At 35.8% G+C, this 12,258-nt stretch overlaps 1 protein-coding gene across 1 annotated transcript; it reads right to left on the bottom strand.

Moving 5' to 3' along the window:
• Positions 1–1,185: 1,185 nt before the first annotated feature.
• On the bottom strand, positions 1,186–2,658 carry LOC139864292 (uncharacterized). Its single transcript, XM_071852869.1, has 2 exons — positions 2,513–2,658; positions 1,186–2,431 (listed from the first exon to the last, which is right to left on the bottom strand). The coding sequence occupies exons 1-2, from the start codon at positions 2,656–2,658 to the stop codon at positions 1,186–1,188; spliced, it is 1,392 nt and encodes a 463-aa protein (XP_071708970.1).
• Between the last annotated feature and the right edge of the window lie 9,600 nt (positions 2,659–12,258).

Below are 12,258 nucleotides of genomic sequence, written 5' to 3'. Positions count from 1 at the left end.
CATTGTGGTTAAGCGTGCTCGGGCGAGAGCACTACCGGGATGGGTGACCTCCTGGGAAAGTGCTTCTCGTGTGTGGTCGCCAAGAAAATCCGTGTGCCTGCAGGCAAAGCGGGCAATATTGTGATCATGTTAACCTGAGGTGTTACATAATGGTATCAAAGCTAAACGGTTATCTAGGATTAGGTTGCATTAGATGTCGAACTTTAGGACACCTTTTGAGTCTAAACTGTAACCGTAGACTAGTTAAGCTACATAGACCATAGTTACACTGCTTGCTACTTACTTGATTTATATCTAACTTAGATGATATGATTTCTAGTGTACTAACTTTGTGTTTTTCTTGAATTCTAGATGATTTCTTCCAATCCCATAATTCTTACCGACTCTGACACAGAATCCGAGGAAACAGTGCAGACACAGGGGAACCCTGCACCGAAAGAGGAACCAGAAGAGGAACCGGAGGAGGACCCCGAGGAGGACCCGGAACCCGAATCCGAAACCGAACCCGAATTACCCGATTCACCTACTGGCACCAAATCACCTTTCAGGGACCCAGATTATGATAACCCCTACGGACCGAGAGGCTGATTTTTTTTTTTCAAAATAGTAATATATTTATAGGTTTTATAGAAATAGTTTTTAATTTTTTTTTTATAAAAATAGGTAAACCGAGCATTGATTTGCCGGTTTGTCTGTTTCGACACCAAACTGGCTATTTAAATGCCGGTTTGGGTGTTTTTATACGAAACTAGTATACGGTATTTAGGGTTTCGGTGTGGACCCGTAGAAACAATCAAACCAGCATTTGAAAGGCCGGTTTGCATGCTATTTTTTTTTTAGTTTTATTTAAAATTGCATGCTAATTCATCCATTGATTTTTTAGTTCAATTTTTTTTGTATTGTAAAATTGCATCTCAAACTATAAGTTGTAATAGGTTTGAGTTATTTCATTATTATCATTGTCATTATTACGAACAACACTTTTATTAAAAACATAAGTACGGTTACAACAACATAACTACGCTTACAACAATTGATCACAAATAACTACGGTTACACCTACTTCATATCTTAACCGAACCTAGTAGGACACGAATTCCTGTTATGACCTGGTTGTGAGCAAAAACCACACCTAGGTGGACCTGTATCTCTGTTGTGCGTTTCATCCATTTAATTATGGTGTCGTCATGATTGTCTCCTACCCCTATGTGTGATCAATCGTGTTGGATCGGCCTTCATTGTCCAATTTGATGTGGTCCAGTATGTGGAATCTCTTAGTGGATGTAAGTGATAACTATATTGTTCCCTCCTCGTGGTAGTAGTGTAGTATATACTGATCAAGGTTTTTGGATCTTTATTTCTCAAGTGACATACTGCAATGCCATGAGAGCAAGGCATTCTTTGATATTGCCATCTTTCACAAGTGCACTTTTTGGCCAAATATTTAACAGTGTACTCTATCCCACCATCACCGCTTCTTTGATATGTAGATTGAGCCTTGTACACCCCTGTTTGCTGGTTATAGCATGTTACCATGTAAGCAGAAGCAAGTTTTTCACGTTCTTGAAATTGTGTCCACATAGACTTCGATAGTGGTGCTTGCCATTCATGAGCGGTTGTTTCTTGCGTGTTGAAGTGCTCTCTTTTGTAGTGAAATGTATAATCCATACACACTTTGACTGGCATCATACGTGCATGACGCAAAACATTGTTCAACGACTCGGCTGTGTTTGTTGTTAAGTTACCCCAACGCAAATGAAAGCTGTCTCTAAACAAAGTCCACTTATGAATATCAGCGTCTTCTAAATATTTCCAAGCCACCTCACTCACTGTTTTAATTCCACGCACTGTAAGTTTATATCTATTACTTTGCATCGTGGAACCGACCCTCCAACACAACTTCTTTAACTCAGTGTTTCTGTCAAACTTTGTCATCAAGTTACTACGAATGTGGCGCAAGCAATAACGATGATGCCAACCATATTGCTGGTTAGCCATCGCATTAAGTATACCTACATGACGATCAGATATAATACATAAATCTCTTTTACTAACATTAACATGTGTTTTGACCAGTTTCAAAAACCAAGCCCAACTTTCGTTCGATTCATTATCAACTACTGCAAATGCATCAGGCAGAATTTTCCCGTTGGCATTTTTGACTACCGCTGTAAGTATCTTGCCAATGTAGTTAGCCTTTAAATGAGTCCCATCAATACAAAGTATAGGAATACATTGTTGGTACGCCATAATAGAGGGGCCAAATGCCCATAATACATATCTGAATCTGTGGACGCCATATTCTACTTGAGGGTCAAACGCCCATCGAACAATAGTATTCGGATTGGTGTGAAGCAATTCATCGACATATGTGGGCAATTCTTCCAAGTTGCTTTGCCAAGTTCCAAACAAACGTTCAATTGCAATGCGCCTTGAATTTCAAGCCTTTGCGTAAGAGATATCCATTTTCCAAACTTTTTTTACGTGAGTTTAGATGTGTTTAACCTCATACGCAATATCTTGACTAATATAAGATATAATATCAGTAGCAATTATGCTAGAAGTTAAGCAACGATTGTTGTTACTTTGCACGCTTCCATAACAAATGTGTCCCTCAAACCATTTTGTAATTTTCCACACATTATCCTTATTTTTCATTGTAGCAGCTACCAACCAAGGACATCGTCTATTTTGGTTTGGACCATTGTAATGAGGACTGTTTGTGTAACAAATTGCTTTATAATATTTTTGCCTGCTATCTTCAACAAATATTTCTCTCTGTCGGTCGATATTTCAATTCCTAACAGCGGATACAAGTTCTTCTTTATTTCTGAAAACCATTCGTTTTCTAATTACACCGTCATCGTTATAACAATCCCATCCTAGCCCGTCATCCTCATCGAACGCAGATCGACCAGAATCTTCTTCAACATTAAGAAACCCGCAATGATGGTTCACAATAGGTTAGATCGGTCTCTCGATCAGGTTTTGATCATCTTCAGATATATCACCTTCAACAATATAATTCTCTACGGAACCATCACTCGGTGTTGACGCACCATCGTCGGAATTTACTTCTTTATTTTGTTCTTCACCCACCTCTTCATCTTCATCTTCATCGTCATCTACAAACACACCTCCCGATTGAGATGTGGATGCACCACCGGCCCCAGTTTGTGTAACTTGAGAAGACTGAATTACACTTTGTAACTGATCAACAAAATCGGATCCTTGTGTTGGAAAGACTTGCTCAAACTGAATTTCAATTTGACCAACGTAACGTGCATTTTGACCTGCCAAAAAATACATTGATTCCAAAGACCTATCGTCGTGAATTTCAGTCGGACACGCATTAACAAAGTAATCATTCCACATAATCATCTTCAATGTATGTGTTCTTGGATCAGCACCCACACATTTATAAGCCATTTTGTTTAACTGCATGCAATAAATCTTTTGGTATAGTGAAAAACTGGTTCTAAGTGATGTTTCATCACCAGTTAACCACCCATTTTGAAATGTAATTCTACCACCCCAAATAAAATGAACCATAAAACCAGTAAATTCGGCCATTATATGTGATGAATATAATGATGTTTTAGTGTTTTCAGTAATATGAGGATGTGTTTTAGAGATTAAAGAACAAGATGTAATCACAATGGAATTGAGATTAATTGATTCCAATCATAGCTCTATAAATTAAATTTTTGGCTGGAAAATTCAAATGCACACTCAAACAATGACATGATAGATTGCAGCTTTGCAGTAATAATACACTGAAAAATACAGTAATAATACACTGAAAAAACTGAAAAAAGCAGTAAATATCAACGTCCAAACCGTCATTTGAAAGGCCAGTTTGCAGTGAATATCAGTATCTGTCAGAAATGTATACGTTTAGGGTTTATGAGGAACCAAGCCGGAAAATGAAATGCCGGTTTGGAACTTGAATGACAAACCGATGTTTCAAACGTCGGTTTACCTATTTCTATAATATTTTTTTTTTGAAAAACCATTTATGTAATTACTCTAACAAAAAAAACCATTTTAAAAAAAAAATCCCGAGAGGCCACCGTAGGATACCGAAGGGACCCGCCCGAGGCAATAATCCATTTTAGAAAAGCTTTTTATATGACAACGAATCACTTAAGATGTGCCGTCGTTTCCATCCCTATTGTAGTGACCTAAACTTTTCCATGTTTATATATATATATATTAAATAAAATTGTTATTTACATGATTAAGTGTTTCCAACATGTTAAGCAATCAAACTTGTTAAGACTTGATTAATTGAAATAGGTTTCATATAGACAATTGACCACCCAAGTTGACCGGTGATTCACGAACGTTAAAACTTGTAAAAACTATACGATGACATATATATGGTTATATATATAGTTAACATGATTTTATTATAAGTATGTATCTCATTAGGTATTTTAACAATGAGTTATATACATAAAAATGAGACTATTAATTTAAGAAACTCGAAAACGATAGATATAACGATTATCGTTATAACAACGTCTTACTAGGTACATATGAATCATATTAAGATATTGATACACTTGGTTAATTATGTTAAATGATAAGTAAATATATTATTAAGTGTATTGACAATGAAATACATATGTAAAAATAAGACTACTAACTTAATGATTTCGAAACGAGACATATATGTAACGATTATCGTTGTAACGACATTTAACTGTATATACATCATACTAAGATATATTATATATCATAATATCATGATAATATAACAATTTAACACCTCATTTGTTATAATAAACAATGGGTTAACAACATTCAACAAGATCGTTAACCTAAAGGTTTCAAAACAACATTTACATGTAACGACTAACGATGACTTAACGACTCAGTTAAAATATATATACATGTAGTGTTTTAATATGTATTCATACACTTTTGAAAGACTTCAAGACACTTATCAAAATACTTCTACTTAACAAAAATTCTTACAATTACATCCTCGTTCAGTTTCATCAACAATTCTACTCGTATGCACCCGTATTCGTACTCGTACAATACACAGCTTTTAGATGTATGTACTATTGGTATATACCTTCCAATGATCAGCTCTTAGCAGCCCATGTGAGTCACCTAACACATGTGGGAACCATCATTTGGCAACTAGCATGAAATATCTCATAAAATTACAAAAATATGAGTAATCATTCATGACTTATTTACATGAAAACAAAATTACATATCCTTTATATCTAATCCATACACCAACGACCAAAAATACCTACAAACACTTTCATTATTCAATTTTCTTCATCTAATTGATCTCTCTCAAGTTCTATCTTCAAGTTCTAAGTGTTCTTCATAAATTCCAAAAGTTCTAGTTTCATAAAATCAAGAATACTTCCAAGATTGCAAGTTTACTTCCAAGTTTTCTAAATCCATTCCAAGTAATCATCCAAGATCAAGAAACCTTTGTTACTTACAGTAGGTTATCTTTCTAATACAAGGTAATAATCATATTCAAACTTTAATTCAATTTCTATAACTATAACAATCTTATTTCGAGTGGAAATCTTACTTGAAATTGTTTTCGTGTCATGATTCTGCTTCAAGAACTTTCAAGCCATCCAAGGATCCTTTAAAGCTAGATCTATTTTTAACATTTCCGGTAGGTTTATCCAAGGAACTTGAGGTAGTAATGATGTTCATAACATCATTCGATTCATACATATAAAGCTATCTTATTCAAAGCTTTAAACTTGTAATCACTAGAACATAGTTTAGTTAATTCTAAACTTGTTCGCAAATAAAAGTTAATCCTTCTAACTTGACTTTTAAAATCAACTAAACACATGTTCTATATCTATATGATATGCTAACTTAATGATTTAAAACCTGGAAACACGAAAAACACCGTAAAACCGGATTTACGCCGTCGTAGTAACACCGCGGGCTGTTTTGGGTTAGTTAATTAAAAACTATGATAAACTTTGATTTAAAAGTTGTTATTATGAGAAAATGATTTTTATTATGAACATGAAACTATATCCAAAAATTATGGTTAAACTCAAAGTGGAAGTATGTTTTCTAAAATGGTCATCTAGACGTCGTTCTTTCGACTGAAATGACTACCTTTACAAAAACGACTTGTAACATATTTTTATGACTATAAACCTATACTTTTTCTATTTAGATTCATAAAATAGAGTTCAATATAAAACCATAGCAATTTGATTCACTCAAAACGGATTTAAAATGAAGAAGTTATGGGTAAAACAAGATTGGATAATTTTTCTCATTTTAGCTACGTGAAAATTGGTAACAAATCTATTCCAACCATAACTTAATCAACTTGTATTGTATATTATGTAATCTTGAGATACCATAGACACGTATACAATGTTTCAACCTATCATGTCGACACATCTATATATATTTCAGAACAACCATAGACACTCTATATGTGAATGTTGGAGTTAGCTATACAGGGTTGAGGTTGATTCCAAAATATATATAGTTTGAGTTGTGATCAATACTGAGATACGTATACACTGGGTCGTGGATTGATTCAAGATAATATTTATCGATTTATTTCTGTACATCTAACTGTGGACAACTAGTTGTAGGTTACTAACGAGGACAGCTGACTTAATAAACTTAAAATATCAAAATATATTAAAAGTGTTGTAAATATATTTTGAACATACTTTGATATATATGTATATATTGTTATAGGTTCGTGAATCAACCAGTGGCCAAGTCTTACTTCCCGACGAAGTAAAAATCTGTAAAAGTGAGTTATAGTCCCACTTTTAAAATCTAATATTTTTGGGATGAGAATACATGCAGGTTTTATAAATGATTTACAAAATAGACATAAGTACGTGAAACTACATTCTATGGTTGAATTATCGAAATCGAATATGCCCCTTTTTATTAAGTCTGGTAATCTAAGAATTAGGGAACAGACACCCTAATTGACGCGAATCCTAAAGATAGATCTATTGGGCCCAACAAGCCCCATCCAAAGTACCGGATGCTTTAGTACTTCAAAATTTATATCATGTCCGAAGGAGGATCCCGGAATGATGGGGATATTCTTATATATGCATCTTGTTAATGTCGATTATCAGGTGTTCACCATATGAATGATTTTTATCTCTATGTATGGGATGTGTGTTGAAATATGAAATCTTGTGGTCTATTGTTACGATTTGATATATATAGGTTAAACCTATAACTCACCAACATTTTTGTTGACGTTTAAAGCATGTTTATTCTCAGGTGAATACTAAGAGCTTCCACTGTTGCATACTAAAATAAGGACAAGATTTGGAGTCCATGTTTGTATGATATTGTGTAAAAACTGCATTCAAGAAACTGATTTCGATGTAACATATTTGTATTGTAAGCCATTATGTAATGGTCGTGTGTAAACAGGATATTTTAGATTATCATTATTTGATAATCTACGTAAAGCTTTTTAAACCTTTATTTATGAAATAAAGGTTATGGTTTGTTTTAAAAATGAATGCAGTCTTTGAAAACGTCTCATATAGAGGTCAAAACCTCGCAACGAAATCAATTAATATGGAACGTTTTTAATCAATAAGAACGGGACATTTCAGTTGGTATCCGAGCGTTGGTCTTAGAGAACCAAAAAATTTGCATTAGTGTGTCTTATCGAGTTTTTTAGGATGCATTAGTGAGTCTGGACTTCGACCGTGTTTTCTTTAAAAATGATTGCTTAACATTTTTGTTGGAAACTATATATTATTAACATGTATATATTATGTGATATATTAATCTCTTAACATGTTTGATATTGTGTGATAGATGTCTACCTCTAGCACAAATCCCATTGACTCACCTAATAATAACGAAGAGTCGAATATATATTGGACTGATTCACAAGTTCCCAAAGAGGGACCTGAAGAAGAATCAGAACCAGAAGAAGAATCAGAACCGGAAGAGGAGGAACCGGAGGAGGAAATAGAACCGGTGGGGCAAATAATAAAACGGTTAAGTAAAAGAAAATCCTCAACCAACCGACCAAGGTTAATTATGGTCAATGGTATTTCCGCCAAGGAAGCAAAATATTGGGAGGATTACCAATTCTCAGATGAATCGAATTCCGACGAGAATTCCGATGATGTTATAGAAATTACCCCAACTGAATTTAAAAAAAGCAAAAGAAAATAATAAGGGAAAGGGCATAAAAATAGAGAAATCTAATTCCAACCCCGATGAACTTTATATGTATCGTCAACCCCCGAAGTCCTTAAGTTGTAACAATGACCCGGGAACCTCTAAACCACCAGGTTTTTCTAAACCGTTTTGGAAAACGACAGCTAGTATTAGGGGAACATCATATATCCCTAGAAACTTGGCAAAATGAACCAAAACCGAAGAAGAAGAAACGAGCGAGTCGGAATAAGATAGTTGTATTCGTGTGGTGTAATATATGTAATATAGTGTGCTTATGCTTTATGATATATGTAAAAATTGCTTGTATTAATAAGTATTTTTTTTATGAATCTAACTCTTGTCTATTTTACAGTTTAAAAACACAAAATGGATAGATAACCCAATATTTTAAGAGACCTACCCGGAGACATGATTGATGAAATCTTGTCTAGAGTCAGTCAGAATTCCTCGGCACAACTATTTAAGGCGAGATCAGTTTGTAAGACATTCGAAGAACGTTCCAAGAATGTCTTGGTTTATAAGAGACTTTCGTTTGAAAGATGGGGGATATCACATTGGGAAACCCATAAGTTACGATGTGTTTACTTTGACGCATATATTGCGGGGAACCCAAATGCTATTTTACGCAACGGGTTAAGAAATTATTTTGACTCAATGTATCCGAATATAGGACTTCATGATTTAGAAAAAGAGGCTAACATGCAACATAAAGAAGCATGCTATGCTTACGGGTTAGTAATGTTCGCTTCTCACCAAAGTGAGAAAAAGAACATCGGGCTACAGCTATTAAACAAAACGTTTCCACAAGTGACGGAGTCGGTAATTGGGGTAAGAAATGAGGTTTTTAGGTTATTACGAGACTGTTGGTCATTATGTAACCCTCGTCCCTTTGACGACGTTACAACACGCTGTCTTATCAACGGCCATAACGGTTATGTTCCACAAGACCAAGGATGGGAAGTAGTCCTAGTAAAACCAGAATGCATGACTTGTTTCTGGACGTATGAATTACGTGTCTTTATTGCCTTTGCTGAACGACTTGTGTACTAGCTAGAATTATCTTTACAACTATCTTGTATCAAAGTTATTGTGTGCTATATTTCATGCTTTATGTAAAATAAGCAGTATTGTAAGTTTGTAAAATATTGTATAAAAGTTTGAACGCGAAATATTATTATAATCAGTTTTTCATATAGAATTGTAGTAGTTGAATTGTATATTAGCTACAAAGTATGAACTTAACGGGTAGGTACTACCCGAATTTAAACTTATAAAACGCTAATATGAAGAAAAAGCTTTTATAAATGAGTTCATATTATGCTACGAAATACTATTAACTACTCTTAATATTCTGTATGATTAACTTGTTCCATTTGACTATTTTGAAGGAAATGGCACCGACTACTCGACACACCGTGAATATGAATGAAGAGGAATTCCGTACTTTTCTAGCTTCAAACATAGCCGCAGTACAGGTTGCGCTACATACCAACAATAACCTTGGATCTAGCAGTACAGGAAATCGTGTAGGATGCACCTACAAAGAATTCACTGCCTGCAAACCATTGGAATTTGATGGAACCGAAGGACCGATCGGATTGAAACGGTGGACCGAGAAGGTCGAATCGGTGTTTACCATAAGTAAGTGTATTGAAGAGGACAAAGTGAAGTACGCTATGCATACCTTCACAGGTTCTGCGTTAACATGGTGGAATACCTATCTAGAGCAAGTGGGACAAGATGATGCGTACGTACTACCGTGGTCAGCATTCAAGCACTTGATGAACGAGAAGTACCGTCCCAGAACCGAGGTCAATAAGCTCAAGACAGAACTTAGAGGGTTACGAACCCAAGGATTTGATATTACCACGTACGAAAGACGATTCACAGAATTGTGCCTATTGTGTCCGGGAGCGTTCGAAGATGAGGAACAGAAGATCGACGCGTTTGTGAAAGGATTACCGGAAAGAATCCAAGAAGATATAAGTTCACATGAGCCCGCCTCCATACAACAGGCATGTAGAATGGCTCACAAACTAGTGAACCAGATTGAGGAAAGAATTAAAGAACAGACGGCTGAAGAGGCCAATGTGAAGCAAGTCAAAAGAAAGTGGGAGGAAAACGGTGATAAGAATCACCAATACAACAACAACAGCAATTACAATAATAATCGCAACAATTATCCCAACAATCGCAACATCAATCGCAACTATAACAAACGGCCCAACAACAACAACAACAACAACAATGGCAACTACAACAATCGTCCCAACAACAATAACAACCGCAACAACAACAACAATCAGAAGCAGCTATGCCAAAGGTGTGAAAAGTATCACTCAGGGTTCTGCACCAAATTTTGCAACAAGTGTAAAAGAAATGGTCATAGCGCGGCGAAGTGTGAGGTCTACGGACCAGGGGTTAACAGAACGAAAGAAACACATGGTGTCGGAACTAGTAATGGCGGAGCAAGTAGTGCCGGAGCAAGTTATGCCAATGTAGTTTATTATAAATGTGAAAAACCGGGCCACATTATTAGAAATTTCCCGAACCAGGAGAACACGAATGGACAAGGCCGTGGAAGAGTTTTCTATATTAATGCGGAAGAGGCACAGGAAGACCCGGAGCTTGTTAGGGGTACTTTTCTTATTGACAATAAATCTACTTACGTTTTATTTGATTCGGGTGCGGATAGAAGCTATATGAGTAGAGATTTTTGTGCTAAATTAAGTTATCCATTGACGCCGTTGGATAGTAAATTTTTACTCGAATTAGCAAATGGTAAATTAATTTCAGCAGATAATATATGTCGGAATCGAGAAATTAAACTGGTTAGCGAAACATTTAAGACTGACTTGATACCAGTAGAGTTAGGGAGTTTTGATGTGATAATCGGTATGGACTGGTTGAAAGAAGTGAAAGCAGAGATCGTTTGTTACAAAAATGCAATTCGCATTATACGAGAAAAAGGAAAACCCTTAATGGTGTACGGAGAAAAGGGCAACACAAAGCTACATCTTATTAGTAATTTGAAGGCACAAAAACTAATAAGAAAAGGTTGCTATGCTGTTCTAGCACACATCGAGAAAGTACAAACTGAAGAAAAGAGCATCAATGATGTTCCCGTCGCAAAAGAATTTCTCGATGTATTTCCGAAAGAATTACCGGGATTACCCCCACATCGATCCGTTGAATTTCAAATAGATCTTGTACCAGGAGCTGCACCAATAGCTCGTGCTCCTTACAGACTCGCACCCAGTGAAATGAAAGAACTGCAAAGCCAATTACAAGAACTTTTAGAGCGTGGTTTCATTCGACCAAGAACATCACCGTGGGGAGCTCCTGTTTTGTTTGTCACGAAGAAAGATGGTACATTCATGTTGTGTATCAACTACCGAGAGTTGAACAAACTTACCATCAAGAACCGCTACCCACTACCGAGAATCGACGACTTATTTGATCAACTACAAGGCTCGTCTGTTTATTCAAAGATTGACTTACGTTCCGGGTATCATCAAATGCGGGTGAAAGAAGATGATATTCCAAAGACTGCTTTCAGAACACGTTACGGTCATTACGAGTTTATGGTCATGTCGTTTGGTTTAACTAATGCACCAGCTGTGTTCATGGACCTTATGAACCGAGTGTGTGGACCATACCTTGACAAGTTTGTCATTATTTTCATTGATGACATACTTATTTACTCAAAGAATGACAAAGAACACGGTGAACATTTGAGAAAGGTGTTAGAAGTATTGAGGAAGGAAGAATTGTACGCTAAGTTTTCAAAGTGTGCATTTTGGTTGGAAGAAGTTCAATTCCTCGGTCACATAGTGAACAAAGAAGGTATTAAGGTGGATTCGGCAAAGATAGAAACTGTTGAAAAGTAGGAAACCCCGAAAACTCCGAAACACATACGCTAGTTTTTAGGACTAGCTGGTTACTACAGAAGGTTCGTCCAAGACTTTTCCAGAATAGCAAAACCCTTGACTGCATTAACGCATAAAGGGAAGAAATTTGAATGGAAGGATGAACAAGAGAAAGCGTTTCAGTTATTGA

The sequence above is a fragment of the Rutidosis leptorrhynchoides genome, chromosome 8 (genome assembly GCF_046630445.1).
Source record: "Rutidosis leptorrhynchoides isolate AG116_Rl617_1_P2 chromosome 8, CSIRO_AGI_Rlap_v1, whole genome shotgun sequence".
Taxonomy (NCBI): domain Eukaryota; kingdom Viridiplantae; phylum Streptophyta; class Magnoliopsida; order Asterales; family Asteraceae; genus Rutidosis; species Rutidosis leptorrhynchoides.
This window is presented reverse-complemented; position numbering and strand designations above follow the sequence as displayed.